General features: G+C 41.9%; 1 protein-coding gene across 1 annotated transcript in view; it reads right to left on the bottom strand.

The window, feature by feature from the left end:
- Nucleotides 1-18,563, bottom strand: part of abca7 (ATP-binding cassette, sub-family A (ABC1), member 7) — a 31,995-nt gene that overhangs the window by 8,106 nt on the left and 5,326 nt on the right. Inside the window, exons 6-38 of the mRNA XM_083940352.1 lie at nucleotides 17,342-17,460; nucleotides 16,869-17,066; nucleotides 16,596-16,688; nucleotides 15,546-15,783; nucleotides 15,087-15,226; nucleotides 14,101-14,217; nucleotides 13,790-13,987; nucleotides 13,162-13,367; nucleotides 12,372-12,548; nucleotides 11,843-12,065; nucleotides 11,445-11,666; nucleotides 11,014-11,218; nucleotides 10,421-10,534; nucleotides 9,803-9,974; nucleotides 9,549-9,680; nucleotides 8,230-8,369; nucleotides 7,941-8,078; nucleotides 7,372-7,613; nucleotides 7,084-7,141; nucleotides 6,714-6,916; nucleotides 5,330-5,459; nucleotides 5,188-5,211; nucleotides 4,736-4,881; nucleotides 4,482-4,606; nucleotides 3,927-4,034; nucleotides 3,495-3,687; nucleotides 3,064-3,158; nucleotides 2,499-2,531; nucleotides 2,236-2,341; nucleotides 2,070-2,144; nucleotides 1,791-1,960; nucleotides 1,306-1,483; nucleotides 113-228 (exon numbers count right to left, since the gene is read on the bottom strand). Coding sequence (XP_083796478.1) covers nucleotides 113-228; nucleotides 1,306-1,483; nucleotides 1,791-1,960; nucleotides 2,070-2,144; nucleotides 2,236-2,341; nucleotides 2,499-2,531; nucleotides 3,064-3,158; nucleotides 3,495-3,687; nucleotides 3,927-4,034; nucleotides 4,482-4,606; nucleotides 4,736-4,881; nucleotides 5,188-5,211; nucleotides 5,330-5,459; nucleotides 6,714-6,916; nucleotides 7,084-7,141; nucleotides 7,372-7,613; nucleotides 7,941-8,078; nucleotides 8,230-8,369; nucleotides 9,549-9,680; nucleotides 9,803-9,974; nucleotides 10,421-10,534; nucleotides 11,014-11,218; nucleotides 11,445-11,666; nucleotides 11,843-12,065; nucleotides 12,372-12,548; nucleotides 13,162-13,367; nucleotides 13,790-13,987; nucleotides 14,101-14,217; nucleotides 15,087-15,226; nucleotides 15,546-15,783; nucleotides 16,596-16,688; nucleotides 16,869-17,066; nucleotides 17,342-17,460 — 4,834 coding nt within the window. The remainder of the gene's footprint in view (nucleotides 1-112; nucleotides 229-1,305; nucleotides 1,484-1,790; nucleotides 1,961-2,069; nucleotides 2,145-2,235; nucleotides 2,342-2,498; nucleotides 2,532-3,063; nucleotides 3,159-3,494; nucleotides 3,688-3,926; nucleotides 4,035-4,481; nucleotides 4,607-4,735; nucleotides 4,882-5,187; nucleotides 5,212-5,329; nucleotides 5,460-6,713; nucleotides 6,917-7,083; nucleotides 7,142-7,371; nucleotides 7,614-7,940; nucleotides 8,079-8,229; nucleotides 8,370-9,548; nucleotides 9,681-9,802; nucleotides 9,975-10,420; nucleotides 10,535-11,013; nucleotides 11,219-11,444; nucleotides 11,667-11,842; nucleotides 12,066-12,371; nucleotides 12,549-13,161; nucleotides 13,368-13,789; nucleotides 13,988-14,100; nucleotides 14,218-15,086; nucleotides 15,227-15,545; nucleotides 15,784-16,595; nucleotides 16,689-16,868; nucleotides 17,067-17,341; nucleotides 17,461-18,563) is intronic.

Below are 18,563 nucleotides of genomic sequence, written 5' to 3'. Positions count from 1 at the left end.
ATTAAATTATTGAGACACTGCAAACTGTTTATTCTTGAGCAGGGCCAGATTTGATGATGCCTGATTTCAGAAGTGTGTCAGCGAGGACAGAAGCCAGTGAGGCTGAACGTACCCATAAAGCAGGAGGAGAAGGATGAGAGCAGGCAGGTTGGTCTCTGAGACGTACGACTGCTGCTGGAAACAGATGAAGATCAGCACCACCATGGTGGCCGGGACGGTGTAGTTCAGCTGTTGAGATGACAACACAACACCTTAGGAACATAGAGAGTCTTTCTTTTATCCAGTGAATATTATTAGAGCCATCTAATGCAGATTACCGACTGCACAACTAAGAGGAGCTCTTACACTCTCTGTACGTGTGCAGTTGAAGTTAGGTTCAGATTACTTTATTGATACCCGAGGGTAAACTAGTTTCGCAGTCGAGGGTCAAAACATCTGGCAGAATTCGAACATTTAAAACAAGACATAAAACAAGAAACAAATTAGAATCGACAGAAAGTGCTGCAATCTATAAAAATAAAAGCATGAAAAAAAGCAAATTAAAATAAAAACAGTTAAATAAAATGAGAATAAAAGATAAAAGTTAAAGATAAAAATTAATCAATCTATAAATTTAAAATTAAAAAATGACATACATGCTCCAAAGTGACTTTTTGTGCAACTACAGCTTGTTTACCAGTGTGACTGCAGCTGGAACAAAGCTGTTGCTTAAGATGTTGAGCCCTGAAAATGCAGCCCCCTGGATTAAGAAACTGCAAGGTGCTGCATTGTTTGGGGCGATTACGTCCTATTTCAGGTTAAACGTTTTTGCTAGAGCCTTGTTTTTGCTTTTGCATTTCTGCTGCAGCAATACATCATCATCACTGAAATGAACGAGACGGCTGCATTTTTTTCATGCATTGCTGTTGTCTGTCAATAATGTACAAGGCAGCATCTGATTATCTCAAAGCACATTAGGTTATACTAGATTACATTTAAAGATTTACATTTAACTTGTATTTTGACAATAAAGATATGATCTGTATATAATGTAGGGTGAACGGACATGTTCTGTTGAAGGAGCACCTGCGTAGCTCTTGTCAACCTAAACTGGTAAACTGTAAGAATTCATCTTTTCGAGTAAGCGGCTTCGCCCCTGCTGTAATACTGCATGATGCAACACCAGAACCTTTACCCAATTCTCTCTGATGAAGAAATACCACCAAATATAATCAGAAATTATTTCCTATGTTTGCAGAGTGAGTGGATATTTGTGGTTGTTTAGAGTAAGGAAAATGTCTCTTCTCCTTTCTCCCGAGTGCTGACCATGTCCCAGGTGAAGTTGGCCAGCCAGTAGAGGATCGGTTTGACTCCGCTGACAAACTGAAGGTGTTTGGCTTTGCTGACTCGCTCCTCAATCAGAAAAAGGACAAAGCTGGCCGGCACGAAGGACATGGCAAAGATCACACAGATGGAAACCAGAACGTCCACTGATGTAGTCATCCTGACAGAGGAAGCGGGGATAAAAACACAAGTCAGGCACAGAAAAACAAACATCGACATACACAATACATTATACTTGCACTGTGGACCTAAACATTATACAACTCACACTTTGTCTTCCTGTTTTACTACTGATATTCTGTGTCACTTGTTCAATGTGGTTTCTTTAAAAACTACTGCTGACAAGTTTTAGCAGTAATCTACCTTTAAAGTGTCCTGTCCAAGCTCAATTTACCTCTTGAAACAAATTGAGTAAATCTAACAAGCTCAAGCAACCAAATCCACAAACTCCACTGCAGTGAACTAACATGGCCATTTCCGTGAGTTGTTCCTTGGTGAGGTTGAGTGGGTGGTTGAAGGCGGTAATGCCATGTTTTGTCCTCTCTGGACCTGGTGGAAGACTCGCTCTCAGCAGGCCGTTGTTCATTACGTTGACAAATGACACCATGGCGTGCCACCCTTTGTTATTGTACCACACCTGAGTACAGCAAAGAGAAATGTCATAAAGTGTTTTAAGTTAGATTATTCCTTTAAAGACAGGCCACAGAAATTGACGACAGCAGACAGATAGAAAGACACACATTTACCTTGACATTGTGTTGACTGTTCAGTCCTCCCAAAAAATCTGGCAGCCTGTTTAGCAGATGATCCAGTGAACTATTCTGTGATGAATCAAAGAACATCAGAAAACATTAAGAACATTCAGGAAAACATTTCGGTTTCAGTTAAACATGCCTGAAGCCTCATTTATACCTGCGGAACTCGATATCGAGTCCTGATCGCAACGATCGAGTCTTGGACATGGTGGACCTGGGATAAAGTCTGAGTGGCGCGGCCTCCGAGGGAGAAACCACCGTATCTGAAGCACAGAATAGTAACAGTTTGTTCTTCACAAGAATTAAGTTTAAACGAGTCTACAAGCCTAAAACTGCTAGTACTTAAAGCCATAGCAGCTGCAATTTAAGGCTTATTAATTTAAAATTTAAAAATTATGTTTTATACCAGCAGCATCTTACCTGAATTCATTCACCCACTTCTTGGTTTTTAGGCTGTTGATGACCCAGAGGGTAAAAAGTTAGTGTGTGAAAAATACTTATTTTGTAAAGGAAACACAAACAGCTTTCTGACCACAGCTCTCTGTCTTTTGATATTTCAAATGTCATCATTCATTTAAAAAAACTAAAAATATAAATTTATATTTATTTATAGTGCAAATATACCACATTTCAACCTGCTAAAATAAATCAATTATTGGCAGATTCAATATAAAACAATAAGTTGAGAGTCATGAAAACATATTTCAGTGATCAAATGAAAGGCATTGATAGATGAATAAGAGCATTTATGATTATTCAGGGGCATTTTGTTTATTAGGGTAAAAATAATATATACTTTTGACCAAAGCATTGGGTCTTCATCACTGACAGCAAAGATTTTTTTTAAAGCTCAATGTCCAAACATCAGGAGATGGGAAAGTTATGTATTTTAGAGCCTCACATTTATCCCCAGTGTCGTACGTCAAAACCAAAAATTGAATTGAATACCAAATAGTAATGCATGTTATTACGTTTAATGAAATACCTTTTTTTGAGGATCTGAGAGTAGGTTTTCACCAGGTAATCTGAGATGTTATAACTTGTCAGGTTTTGTAGGATGTCTCCAGTCAGCCTCTTAATCTAAAAGATAACAAATAATAACACAGATATAAACCCAAACTACGATATATTCCACCACATGATACAGTGCACAAGCAAACATTTGACGAAAATGTTACAGGGTCCCAGAAAATGTTAGCTGTGTTTCAGCCTTTAAGTTAAATTCCTTTTAACCTAAATATCACATTAGTCCTTGTATTTTTTTAATTGGCTTCATTTTAAATTAACAGAAATCGATGTAATTTAATTTTAGCATGTGAAAGTTCATTGGTGATACAGTATGTTCAGTCCAATCTGCAATCTCCGATGCAGGTGTCAAGGTCAATCAACACTGTGCTGTTCACACACCACACTGACCTGTGGAGGCGGCAGTCCACCGGCACCGTCCGGGCAGTCGGGGAGCATTCGGCGCACGTCTTCTGTGCTGCACTGACATTCAGGAGACGGTGTGTCTTTGCTCCAGTTGCCCCTGTTGAACATTTGCCAGGTGGAGTAGGAGAGCTGTGGGCGCATGAACAGGCCTCTCTTCTCGCCTTCACACTGAGGAGTCCTGCAGGGAGAACAGGGAGTGAACATGGCGTGAACATGGAGTTAAGATTTGTGGTTTAAACACTGACATAAGTGGTTTAAAAACTGTCACAACTTCTGATGTAAATGTATAGGATTGTTTTTGCCATCTATCAACTGTTTATCAACGTGTGTCCCACTAGCTTCATTACTGTTCCTTTCAGTTCCTGTTCCTTCTGATGCTGCTCAGACAAAGTATTCTATTGACAGGGGTTGTCTTACGTGATGTTGTCTTCTTCCACTTTCTCCATGCACTTGGTACCAAAACCTGGCTGGTCCAGCAGAGCTTCCAGCAGGTTCTCCATGGCCTGGTTCCCTGGTGCGTCGTTGCTGTAAATATTAAACCATAGGCTAGGACCTTCGTCAAAATAACAAGGATGCAAGTGAGAAACACGATCTATTTCACAGATTAAAACCTTAAATTTTTTGCCCATTACCTGTGACAGACTGATGGAGTTAAGCAAACTAAACTGATAACTACTGTTACCACATACTTAAGGCCATTTGACTGCCCCTGTGGTCTCTACATGAAGTTCAATCATTTAGTTGTTTGTACAGCTCCGCCAGTCTTCTCTCAAACAGTGAAATGAAAAGGGCAGCACTAGCCTAATAACAGCTACAGAAATTCAAAGGTGCACGACCAAGCGTCGCGTCACCTTTTGGAGCCTTTGTGCCAGACATGGAAGACATGGTGATGCACAAGCCCCTGTGCCGGGGACACTACAGTGACCATAAACTTAGATTAAGGCAGTGGTGAATGTTTGTGTGGAAGCCTACCTGAAGAAGGTGTACTGTTCTCCGTACATCCAGGGCTGCAGCTGCAGCGCGGGATACTTCCCAAATGGAGGAACGATGAGGCTAAAGAGTAGAGCGACCAGCACGAACACAGCAGGCAGAACAATCTGAAGAAACATGGTCAAATAAGTAGTTGACTATTAGTAAACACACGTTCCTAACAACTGATCAGTCAACTAACTGGCAAAGAAGGGACTTTAACAATGTAACCCTACGATGATGATTTTCATCATCACCTGAGCGAAGAAGCCCCTGCGGCTCCTTCGAGCGTAAAGCCAGCGTTTGATGAAGAGAGCCCTCAGCTGCTGCCAGGTCATCCACCAGCCTGTCAGGGGGATCCCGCCTCGGCCGTCTCCACTCAGCAGGTCTGTCTCCTGAGGTTCTGCAAGCAGGAAGAACACAGAGTGAGAGCTCACACTGAAATATCGGGCAGATGAATACATACTCCTGTCAGTGCTATCCACCTTTGATACGATGGAGATTCTTGTAAAATCAGAGCAATGGTGGAGTAGAAACGGGACATGACAAAGAAAATTCTGTATTTATATTCAATGATATTGAAATAAATGTTAGTGTGCATTTTAGCTTTCATGAACCCATAATCCCCTAAATGATCTATCTATTCTGGACAAAACACTTAATTTTTCTATGTTATGATGACTTTCAGTGAGGGATGATCTGAAGTTACCTTGCTTACGAAGCCTTTTCTTTCCTGGCAGCATTATGGAAACAAACAGTCACAGTTGGGAGACGAAAAAGCAGACTGACAGTACATGGACACACTGTGTGTATGTACATTAATCTATGTGTCTGCGAGTGCTTGTGCATACCTGTCTCTGGTTCTTCAGCGTGTTGTCTCTCGGCCCTCTGCCCGGCTGAGGGTTGCTGTCTGCGGGGAGATTCAGCCTGCAGCTCTGGTTCAGCATCCACGCCGGTTTCCTCCGCCACTCGCAAAAAGATCTGGAAACAGTGATGATAAAATATCACACACCTGCTTACAAACACGACACTGCTCTTCAAAGGCATATCTAGCACGAATAGAACAATTAACTTCCTGTATCTCATGATGATACTTGTGTTGCAGCTAGAGATGGATTAACTTTTTAAGAAAACTCTCACCTTATGCAGCTTTAAGTTCAAACTGAGGCATTAGTTTAATTTTGTCTATGTTGAAGCTGCTTCTGATTTTCTTGCCTGGTTTGAAAACAAAAGATTTTCATTGTTTCATTAAGAACTGCCCTGAAATGTATTTTCAGACCCTGACAACTGAAGCTGTAGACAGCAGGTGGCAGTAAAAGCATCCAGTTGAGCTTTACAGAGGTCAGAGGAGCAGAGAGTGAGTGACTTATTCAGAGTGAGTAAACTTATCAGGCTTCGCTATGAGTGATAATCTGATTAAGACCATTAAGACCATGGCTGCTCCACAAATACCCAGCCCTCCTGATGACATGGGGTTGAGCTCACTAGTGGGACGACTAATGCCTCACTAACATGAGATGTTGATTGTGTTACGCAAACACACTTATAACAAACATAGAAAGATCGGGAGTGGTAAGGTTAGTGGGAAAGTGCTTCAGGGCCACTCAGGCTGTGTTGTGATGTTTGAGCTAGACACAAGGTACCATGTACTACATATTCAATATTTATACTAGTTTTGGCATACTTTTGTGTACATAAACAGTAGTATCTTTTCAGACGCACTAATCACCATGTCACTTCCTGAGAGGCGTAACCACGGTAAACTGGGCCAACCTCAGCTCTACCGACATTGCCAGATATAACACTTAAATTACTAGAAGAAGGTAAGCAGCGAGTTCAACAGTCGCAACTGACAAAATCCTGATTGTTAATATGTAGAAATGTAAATTTAAGCGGCATTGAAGTTAAAGAGCTGCCTTGGTCTGTTATGAATGTTGTTGCTGAAATGGCAGAAATGCATTGCACAGTGTGATATTTATGTTGTAATTTTGTTATTTATGTACATTGTGGCATATTTATGATGAGAGATAATGCAATTAAATAAACATCTAGCCTAGATTTCCGTGAATCTACTGTAGTTTTCTTGTAACTCTAAGTAATTGCTTTCTAATTAATTTCTACAATACCTTTCGTCTGATATTTATAGTTTGTTTGGTCTTCATGTTAATGGCTCCGAAGGTTTACTAGTAAGTGGATCCAGTAGTTTATTTATTTATCCGTCAAAATTAAAGTCACCTCCTCCAGTGTGCTGTCAGACAGGCCGTAGCTGCTGATGCCCAGCTCCGTCAGCCTATGATCCAGTTCGGAGAGGAAGACGGCCAGGCTGCTGTCCTTGGCAGCTGACTGTGGCAGGTTGACCACCGCCTCGCGGCCCGACTCCTCCACCAGCCTCGCACCGGGGATGTGGCTCTGTGCCAGGGAGAGCAACGCCGCCAGGTCTGCCATGAGGAGAGTGATGAGGAGAGAGATCATGCCGTGAGTAATAGACCTTAGCTTGAGATAAAATGCTAAACTGGTGGTTGTAGAAACTTAAACTGCACCAAACTTTACTAACATTGAAGCACCTCAGATAACTGTTGAAGCCATACAGCAGTTAAACACTCACATGAGCTGCTCTCCTCGCTTCCCAGGCCTGTGTCTTCACTCATGGATGATTCACTGTCCTGAAACCCAAAGATGACTTCATTTTCAAATGCTCCTGTACTTTTGTAATCACCCCCTATAAGGTTGTGGGTGAAGTTTTTAAGATATAGATCAACACTCAACTATTGCGTTTCCATCAAAATCAAGAAAAGACATTTGGAGAATGTAAGTAACAGGTGATGCTAAAAATGAACAAGCATGCACACTTGACTCCTGCATAATTCAAATTGACAAAAAAAATAAAACAGACTTTGAGAGGAGGTAGCTTGTTGGTGCTGGTGCTGGTACTGGTGCAGATACTGGTACTGCTGGGAGTGCTGGTTTCAAGTCCCTCCCTCTTCACCACAGTGAGGTAGTAGCCGGATCCAAGGCGGGATTTCAGGAAGAGCGGTGAGCCACAGCAGCAAAGCTTCCCCTGCGAGATGATGGCGATCCGATCCCCGAGCAGCTCCGCCTCGTCCATGTAGTGGGTGGACAGGATGATGGTCCGGTCTGATGGAGAAAGACAGCGCAGATGCATATTAACTATTTCTTTCCTAACAGTCTCGAGTTAACAGCCAGCAGGTTTTACAGATACGTTACAATAGAAAGAAATATAGACTTCTCTTTCAACACTTTCTAAAGCCTGATCTTGTGTGATGACGCAGTCTTTCAGTTAAAGTAAAGACAAATAAAGCTATGAGGTTTTTCACACCAAAATAGTATTTTTGATTTGGCAGTTCAGGCTGACTTTTGGCTTATGGTCCTATAGAAAGTGGTTGCCTCTCAGCTCATCTACTCAGAAAAACCCCAATTAGATCCACAGCTCTTTTCCTGCACCTTTGCGATATTTGAGCAGCAGATCCCAGATTCCTCTACGGGAGTAAGGGTCAACCCCGGCTGTAGGTTCATCCAGAACAACCACCTTAGAGCCTCCAACAAACGCGATCGCCACAGACAGCTTCCTCTGCATGCCACCTGACAGGGAAACAGAGGATTTTAAGTTTAGAACTGAAAAATATATATATATTATTATTATTTTTCAGCACAAATATGGTTCTAGAGCGGTTCTACAAACAGTTGAAAGTCAGATCATGTTTTAATATGAATGTAAAACTACTAAGTTTACCAGAGAGGTTTTTGGTTTGTTCATGTCGTTTGTGCAGCAGGCCGACGTCTTCCAGCAGAGTGTCCAGCTCAGCTTTCACCTGGGCTTCAGATAAACCCTTCAGGCACCCGTAAAACCACACATGCTCCTCCACTGTCAGGCTGAGAGACAGCACACACACACACACACGCACACGCATGCACATGCACACGCACGCGCACACGCACACGCACAAAGGAAATATGAACAACTCTTTGAAACCTGTAAGTAACATCTGAGTGTTTTCTGGTGAAATCCAGTTCCACCAGATAATCTAGTGTTTATCAGATCGATCATTTTTTTAGGATGATTGGGTTAGAGAGACAGAAAAGCGGGGGAGAGAGAAAGCGAGAGGATTACATGCATCTAAGGGCCTTGGCTGGAATTGAATCCGGGCCACTGCAGTAAGGAGTCAGCCTTATTACACTCTCTCTTCCAGGTGACCTACTGGGGCATGTAATGTGACTCATTTCATAAAATAGTCTATCGCTAATAACAAAACACCCACAAAAAGACTCTCAAAAGAATCCTGTGGTGCAAAATCTACAAGTGGAATTTCTGTAATCCTTCAAGACTGACCAGAATAATGCCAAGATCCCACTACCCGACTTAACCCTGATTTTCCACTTGCCAACAGCTTCTGGAGCTTCCTGGCAAAAATGCCACATCTGAGGCAAATTGGAGTTTGCTCTGCGCTCTGAGCTTTTTAAAGAGGTGACCCAAGCGGCTTGCTGTTGCCTAGCAGTCACACTCCAGATATCTAGCAGGCTAAATATTCTGGAGCCAAGAACCAATGAAAGCACAGGACACAGGCTAAGGGGAGACCAGGGGGAAGGGACATCTGTTACCATAGGAACTTTACTGTTTGTGCGGCCATAGACAGACCCTGCTGATTGGGCACTGGCGAAGCAGCGAGTGGAAGTTCAGCACCTAATCAAAGGAGAAGCCGCTGCTTCAGGCTGCGCGATTTCAAATGCACCAGGTGTCAAACTGTAAACCCATCTGCGATGTTAGATATCAGAGCAAGTGCTCCAGTTAAGACTAGACACACACACACACACACACACACACACATCAGGGATTCCTCCTGGTGAAAGATGTTGTAATTGGTGACTCCTTGTTGCCTGTCAGTGCAAGTATTGTGAAAACCACAACAACGGCTAGACTCCTGACACAGGACAATAAGTTGTGCAGTTTGAACAGCACAGCAGATTGACGACTTTGAAAGTCTTGACGTAGGAACTTGGCATAAGTCAAAAAGATGTGCAAAGCCAGTGGGATGTCAGAAAAACAAGCCTTACATGTCAAACAGGATATTGTGCTGTGGACAAACTCCCAGTGTCCTCCGGATGACATCCATTTCATAGCGGATGTCTATCCCATTGATGTACACAGTGCCAGAGGTGGGTGGGAACAGGCCAGTCAGGACAGATCTGACAAACATCACATTACAACGAAAACACCTTGTGACACACTTTTAAATTAGATCGCACATAATAATAGAACGCATCAGAGCTGACGGTGGTCAACTTTACTCGTCAGGACTGCTCCTTACATGGTGGTGGTTTTGCCCGCTCCGTTGTGCCCAAGGAAAGAGGTGATCTGCCCCTCATAGAACTTCAGGTTGAGGTGATTTACGGCCAGTTTGGCCCCCTTCTTGTAGATTTTCACCAGGTTTCTGATGCTCACACCCAGGATCAGGTTAATGGGATCTGGTTCAAGGTGATCTGATGACAATTATAGTGTTACAATGGCTAATTATCAAGTGCTAATTCTGCTCTAACAGTGATGTATAATTAATTATAAAAATGTAGTACGTGAGTAGAAGTCATCAGTCAAAAGGTCAAACTAAGTTTTTACATGCTGAGAACATAACTTAGTTCAAAATTAAAGGGATTATGGGTAGCAGGAGTCAGAGTCAGCTCCTCAGTCAACAGAGGTGTAGAGTCTTAAACCTTATAGTTAATGAGTTTATTGTCTCACCTCATTAACTTGATTCATAGTTGGCTACCAGTAAGGACTTTTAACTGCCACCAAGACTACTAAAACAAAGCTACTTATCAGTGACTTGTGTTTAAAAACTGATGGTTGCTTGTAAATAAACTATTCCAGTGTGGCTCAGACAAAGAAAGTTAACTGTAGCCGTTGTGCAGCACCTTCTCGAGTTTTGTACCTTCGTCCTGTTCTGTTGGCGCGGGGGGGATCGGCATGCCTGCCTCCAGGGGAATTCCGACCCAGTAGTTGAGCTGGAAGACAAAGTACCAGGGCCTGGGGATCCCGTATTCACCTGGGGTAAAAAAACACGCATGCACGCACGCACGCACAGATGCACGCATGCACGCACGCACGCACAGATGCACGCACGCACATACGCACGCACGCACGCACGCACGCACGCACGCACGCACGCACACACCACGACCTTTTTAACAAGACAAAAAAACTACTGACCCATAAAATGACCTTCAAGTTTCAGCTTTCAAATTTAAGTTACCTTTTATTTCTAAATTAAATGATTATCTTTAAACTAGGATCTTGGGTCATGTCTAGGCTAAAACTGAAATCCAAGTCAGAAACAATTTTCAAAGTGATCCTCAAACTAAAAGTTTGTAGTTTGCTGGTTTTTCAGAGACATGAGACTGTGGTTGTCTTGCATTCACTGCAGTGATTAACCCTATTAAACCCCCTAATTGTAACTCAAGACAAAATAAATTACACACTTTACTTCCCATGATTATAGCTATAATAAAGTTCTGATTGTCGTACCAGGAAACACTGCTTCGATGTACCAGGCTGCGGTGGCGTAGATGAAGGCGTCCACATAAAGCATGACTATAGATATGGTGAAGCTGTACGAGTCTCCTTCCACAGGGCTGAACTGGAGGTTGTACCACTGGATGCCCACGCCTTGCTCTTCATACTGAGAGAAATACTCACAACCGAAGCCAAAGGCCACGGGGGAAAGGAAACTCTGAGGAAAAAGGAACAAACGACTTTCGATCTTGGCACAGGGACACTTGACCAAATGCTGCCAAGTTGTTTATCTCAGTTAGTTTATCATTCAATAAGTACATCTATTCTTGCCACTATTCTGAAAAAAAGCATTTTTGTACAACTTAAACTAACTTTTCTTGGACTGTATACTAGAACTTTCCATTTCTAAACTTTCTGATTGTTCCTGTAATTATTTTACTCACAGCGAGGACTCTGTAGGTGGTGTTTAGGCGGTCTCTCCAGGCTACACACAGTACGTACGGCAGGTAAAGCCCGAAGTAGATCAGCCCTCCACATGCAGCAGCCAGGTTGGCTTTAGAGAAGAAGGTACTGATGAGGAAACACTGCATGATGGTGGCGGTGGCAAATGCCGTCAAGAAAAAAAACACAACAGCTGGGTCGCTGTATGGCAGGATGTCCCCCCACTGGAAAGAAGAAAAACTTACAGTAAGGAGTTTGACAAGAGGAGACAATGTTACAGATGAAGATGAATCTATACATTCACAAGAAGCTATAAAACACCAAAATATTTTTGTCACTTTAATATCAGTTCTCTCATTACATTTAGCTATACTTTGAGCAGAGTAATCGATCATCTTGCCTTGAGCAGAGCAATGAGGAGACCTGCAGAGACCAGGAAAGGAACAATGCTGCTGATGAACCAGCTGAGCCACAGAGTTTTCGTTCCTAGACCCATAATCCTCATGGTTTCCTTCAGCCTCGCCTCCTTTTCGTACACTATGCCTTTGATGATCATGGCCACAGAGTAGATCCAGGCCAGGGTCATGAAGAGTGGCAGAGAGCGGTTCAGCACTCGAAGAAAACTGTTAATATGACCAAAACAGAAACTCTTATGCTAAAGCAAAGTAAAAATGTTGTTGTAGATGCGAGCAGGAGGTTGTTAAAGGTTATTTAAAATATTGGACACTTTTTCCTATTAACTAAAATATTTATTCTGACATGTTTCCTTTTCTTTAGAATTTTTAGTGAACACTCTCCACTGATGGTGACTCCTTGATTCCTGCTATGATTCCACAAATACATAAAATTGGGGAATGGAAGCTGCCAAAGAGTGACTCTCTCCCTTTCACAGCTACTATTAAGATGTCCTTGAACAACATACAACTTACACATCATCCACATAGCAGGGGTAGGGCATCTGCTGGATGTATATGCCGGTTGTTTGTTGAACTCCGGTCAAGATGCGGCTAACAGCTCGCTCCACCAAGTCCTGGACGTACACAAAGCCACCCCAAATGTAGCGCATGTCATTAAATGGGTCAGCTGCCGGACCAGGATCCCAAAACCTGACAAAAAAAAGTCAACACAGTTGCTAAGTAAAAACTAAAAACTTGTTTTTGGCTCAATATCATTGATTTTTCACAATGGGCTCATGGAATAGCAGTATGTCTCTTTGACAGTTAAGGCCTTCGCAAACCAAGTCTGTATATTTCATCAGAAATTTTTGCACAATTAAAAATACAACCTCACATCATTTCAATCACCTCTACACAACGACTCCGAAACTTCTGTCCATCATTAAAGTTTTCAGAACAGGTGGATTTTGCATGTTTTTCTGATGCGTCAAAAGCCTTTTGAGCCACCACGCATGCAAACATCATCCAAACCATGGTAAACTGACTGATTCACTTTGCATTATAGCCTACTGTCAGCAGGTCAGAAAGTAATATTCAGGTGGATGGTGATGAGGGTGGGGATTAAATAGAGGACGGGGACAGCACACAGACAGTGTAAGGATGGAGACGGAGAGGGAGGACAGCTCAACCCTTTCAGGTAGCCAAATGTCAAATGTGCCAAATTATCTTTAAAAGGGTTGCGAGGCATATTCCCATGAAACCAAAGGTGTTTCCTCGCAAAACATTCCTCTATCAAAAACATGTTTTGGTGCTATCTCAGTACCTGTCCTTGATCTTGTTGGTCCGTGTCACATCATCAATGTCCATACGTATTTTATAGGTGACGTGGGGCGGCAGGTCAGGAGACGAGGAGTTGGGCAGCAGGAAAACAACACCTGCCCAAAACTGCCGGTCCTCCAGTAGCTCCAAAGCCCTTTCAATCATCTGACCCTCAGTCTCCAACCCCTCCAGCTTGTTCAGAGAAAAACACTGCAGGCGATAATATAAAAAAATATGAATTATAAAAAACAGGGAAGAGAAGCTGAAGTTAAACTTTACTTATACCTTACACTGTTTATTACTTGAGTATTTTCACATCTAAACAATTTTAAAGCTGAAAAAAATGATGGCCGTGTAAAAAAATAAAAAGAGGAGACACACAGTATAGACACCCTTTAGAAGTTTTGTGAATTCCTGTTTACTACAGTATGCAACAGGAAAGTGTTCAGACAATGATATTTAGCTGCATTAGCTATCTATTCAGCGTACTATAGTGAATTAGGTGTACGTGCGGTGAAATTAGTGTATTTTCAAGTTTCAAATTCCATCAAACATGATTCGCTCTGTTCTTTTATCTCTTCTGTTTTTATGCGTAGAATGAGGAAAATATAAGAATGCCAAAGGAGGGCAACCTCAGTGACTTGTGCGAGCGTGGTGATGGTGTGGCTGAGGTCGTTGTAGATGTCCAGCCAGGTAGGCGGTGCTCCGGGCTTCCTTGGGGCGTCTGGCGAGGGTGTGGACAGGAAACGTGCAATGCGTGAGGCAGTCCAGGATGTATTCTCTAGACGCAAGTTGACCAGTACTGCGACCTCTGGCCGCCTCAACAAATCCTGTCACACACGTACATGCAAACACATTGTTAATAAAATAATGATTTTTATCACCAAATGTGTCAGAACACATTCATCCCTCCTGTGGAGAGATAGCAGCTGGTGAGTCAGACCTGCAGGAGCTTAATCTCCACGCTGCTCTCCATGTAACTCTTGATTTGTGGTCCCACCTCCACCCAGGCTTCATTCAGCTCCTGGAGGATCTGCAGGTCCTCGAAAGTCTTGTTCACCTTCAGCACACAGAACTTGTAGTTAGCTTAGATGGATGCATGTGCTTCACAATGCCTTACAACAAGTCCAACTGCTGAATATGCTTGGTTCTTGATGGTTCCTGTTCTGAGGACTCTGCAGTTACATGTTGGCAGATTTCTACGGCTAGGCCACCAGGACTTCCCAGAACAATGACATTTAAAATTTTTGAAAGTTTGTCAGACTCCTGTCCCAGTGTAAGACACACAAGCGGAAAATTCGCCCCTGAATTAATACGCTTTAAATAGTACGCTTGTTTTTAACTTGTGATATTCATCAGTTTCAAATGGCATGTTTTTGTTACATAAAGCGACAGTACTGAAATATGTCCTCTACCTAAACCTGGGGTATTTTTGGTGTTGGTCAAAAAGCCGTAATCATTTTTCATATATATATATATTCATCATATTGTAATTTAAATGTTCTGAGAGGAAATGAGACTTCTCCTCTCGGCTCTGTTTTCAGGCTGTAGAAAATCTAGCCTGTGACAGGAGACTTTGGCCAATCGCAGGTCATTTCAGAGAGCGAATGTTTCTATTGGCTCATTACAAAGAGAGGAGAGGGAGAGCTGCAAGAAGAGGTCTCACTCTACTTCAGCCTCTGGTGTTGTTGCTTTTTACCTACTGCAGCTTTAAATAGTTACTGCCAATCGTAAACATATTACAATTTTAAGCCAACACCTAAAGGGCTTGCTGGTGATATTCACCAGTTCAGCAGACAAACAGCCATCATTTATATTATTACAATCATTCTTAAAAAGTTAGTGATCAATCTTGATGATAACTAGTGGACAAAAAGTGAGTCAGGTGCAAATCCTTGGACAGACCCTCTGGGGACTGACTCTCTGTACCTCTTTCATAACTTGTTGCACTGCAGGGGTGTCTGGTGTATACAGCAGTTTTCCAATAAACAGAGGTTTTATTCCTCGCCACACAATACGAGACAGAGGGTTGGATTCCAGTCCTTGGATCAAATTTTTACAGAATGGAGCTACATGGGAGGAGAAAACAGACCACATGAGCCAATGTTTGACAAAAACACATGGTTACACAGAACACTTGTGACACAACAAGAACTTGATGCTCAATGGAGTTATGTTGATATGTTTGTGTCATTACTGATCCTAAAGATCACAAAAGTATCAGACCATGAGACATCTGGGTTTCTATTTATTTGTGACAAACTGCAATATGTGAATCAACTGAAAAGAGGAGCATTTACTTGGTTTGAGTGTTATAAAGCAATTAATTAGCTCAAACGTCTGTTTAAAATATTGGTACATGTTTCCAATCATATCAAATCCTCTTACTTGTGTTGTTGTCACGGTCCGGGTCAGTGTCTTCTGTGCCATTATTTCCTAAGAAGGACTTGATGTCATTGTCCTCATACCAGTTGAGTGATGGGATGCGTTCACCCCCAACCTCAGGGTGACCGCACATGATCCTCGAAAAAGCACGAAAACTCTCCCTGGGCAATGCTGAGCGATTCTCTGGAGACAGAAGCTGAAGAGCAGCGCTCATGTCCGCAAAGCTGGAGAGAGAGGAGAACTGGAAGAAGACAAGAGAAGTAAGAGTGAAAGGTTTGGACATTGAAGGACATAAAGAAGAGGGTAGAAATGCAGGGAGAAAACAATGAGGACATTTCTTTGCTGCCAAGGAGAGGAAACTTGGTCGATTTTGTTCAGTCAGAAAAAGAGAAAAACATGATGTGAAATACTTTTAAATACAGAAATGACAACGCCAAAAGAAAAAAAAAGGTTATTGGTAATAAAAATAAAAGTTCCACTAGGAGCCACTATAGACGGCGATTACACGTGTGATGCTGAAAAATGAAGCTAACAGAGAAGTTCCTTGAATGGCCACTCGAGGCTGGCTCCAAAAGCAAGGCAATCCCCATAGACCTCCATTTAAAAATGCTCAACTTTACAGCAGAAATGAACATGTTTACAGCACAGCCAGGAACAAAAAATGTATTTAAACTGTTCATGAATGTATATATATCAACTGTATGCGGGGTGAATTTTTATATCATAATTTAAATTATATCAAGGCTTAAAGCTATGCATGACTGAGGGCATGGCAGCTTTGAGTCACAGGTGCAACCAGTCTTCATTCGGACTACCTCATCAGGCAGGAGCCACCCACACTGAGGTTCACAATGGCTCATCAGAATCACAGGGTGACGTCACAGAGACTATAATACAGTCTATGATTACACTCCATAGCCACAACATTATAGTCAATTCACGGTCTGATTTGTTTACAATGAACTATTCGGAAAAAAAATGGAAGATCTATTCAATCAACAGACTGTCAAACAAAATACAGACACAGACGGGAAAAAAATCACGTGTTCTTACGTCGTCGATAAGGACAGCCAGCTCCTGGGAAACTGAGGTGACGGCCTGACTGATGACCCTGAGATCTCCAGCGTTAGCCATCAGACGTTCTCTCTGACAGGAAGGACAGAAAATAAAGGTTCACTGATGGTACTTGTAGTTCATCAGATATACAAGCAGCTCACTGTCACAGCAAACAGGCAGGAATCTGTATTTGAATCCATTATTTTTTACACTGGAGAACAAAGTACTTATTATTGCAGAAGGTAGATTTCCCTGTCCACTGACTCTTACCGTGAAGAACTTGGTGAAGTCGAGCTGAGAGAGGAAAAGCCGTTCAGCCTCCTGCAGGACGTCAGCCGGCAAGTTACACAGCTGAGTCTGAAGATCATTCATGGTGGCTTCTCCTCCATCCACCGTCAGAAACTGCCCCAACATGCTCGCATTACACACTATGTCCTTCAGCTGCATCTGACCTCCAGCCACAGAAACCTGGATGAGACAAAGTAGATACCCCACGTTGACTTTCAGCAGTAGGCTCAGAAAAATAATACAGAAAATCATACTTGTTGCCCCTTATTTATCATAAAAGATTCCACCTATTTTTTTTTTTTTACCTATTATTTTCATTTTTTTGGTAAAATCCCTTCGGTTGCACGTCCCAGAGGGGATTTAGCAATTTAATAAAGGACATACTGAGGGCATTAGTGCGTCCTTATTCTATACATTACATTCTGTCATCAAAGGATTTACAGCCGATACCTCACCTGAAGATTGAGACGAGCCTTCAGCAGCTGGTCCACAGTCACAGGTGACAGGCTGCCATTGGTCAGGAGGAAGGTGGAAAATGTCTCATTGGCTCTGAGGTATTCTCCTACTGGGAGATCTACAGCAGAAACACAAAGATTAAGTACTGCCCAGTGCTACAAATTAAACACGCTGTATTACAAATACAACCCTTTCCAAAACACAGGATGCTGTATAAAACGTAAATATAAGCAGTGTGATGATTTGCAAAACATTGAAATATTTATATATTTAATTGAAAATACCACGGAAACAACATTTCAAATGTTAAAACTGAGACTTGTCATTGTTGTTGTTGTGTTATATGCCCGTTTTGAATTTGATGCAGCGAACTGTTTCAAAAGAGTTGTGACAAAGGCAACAAAACATTAGAAAAGTTGTGAAATACTTAAAGAAAACACCTGTTGGAACATCTCACAATGAGATTAACTGGCAACAGATTAGTAACATGAGTGGATATAAAAAGAGCATCCAGAGCAACTGGTTCACATGGCATGGGTAACCTGCACATTTGTTGTTTGGCACCATAAGTGCTGAATAATATATTTGGTTTTGGAGCAACATATTCTACCAAGTAGACAACATCTTTTTCAGGGAAGCCTGGCTTATTTCCGCAACACAATGCCAAACCACATTCTGCACGTGTTACAACAGCTTGGCAGCAACAGCAACAATTACATTTTTCAGTTTCAACATTTAAAATGTTTTCTTTGTGCCATTTTCAATTAAATATGGGGTTTTAAAGATAGATAAAGATAAAGATACCATTGCATTCTGCTTTATTTATATTTTACACATCATCACTACTTCTTTGGATATGGGGTTGTAAGTGTCCACTGTACAGCTAGATTGATTATTGACCTTTTCAACAGAATTCAGTTGCTAGGCTACAGCCTTGGTCCTTGGTAACTTCCTGACAGCTGATGTCATAAACTAGGACTGTTTTAGAAAGTTTGTTTACATCTCTGAAAAGGTCACTAGTTCATTTGTTGTTTTTCAGGTAAAACGTGGTTAACCTTATTCTGCCATATCAGGCCTTAGGCACGAATCAAAACATCAAAATCTGTCTTCTGACAGTGCCACTAATAACTAAGGAGGCAGAAATATTTTGTCTCCTGAAAAGCTGTAACCCTGAGAAATTTTGGGGTGAAAGAAAGGCTACTTTATAATGTTTTCTACAGT

Source organism: Echiichthys vipera (genome assembly GCF_963691815.1).
Source record: "Echiichthys vipera genome assembly, chromosome: 3".
Classification (NCBI taxonomy): domain Eukaryota; kingdom Metazoa; phylum Chordata; class Actinopteri; order Perciformes; family Trachinidae; genus Echiichthys; species Echiichthys vipera.
Note: the sequence above shows the minus strand (reverse complement) of the source record. Positions and strands in the feature narration are given on the sequence as shown.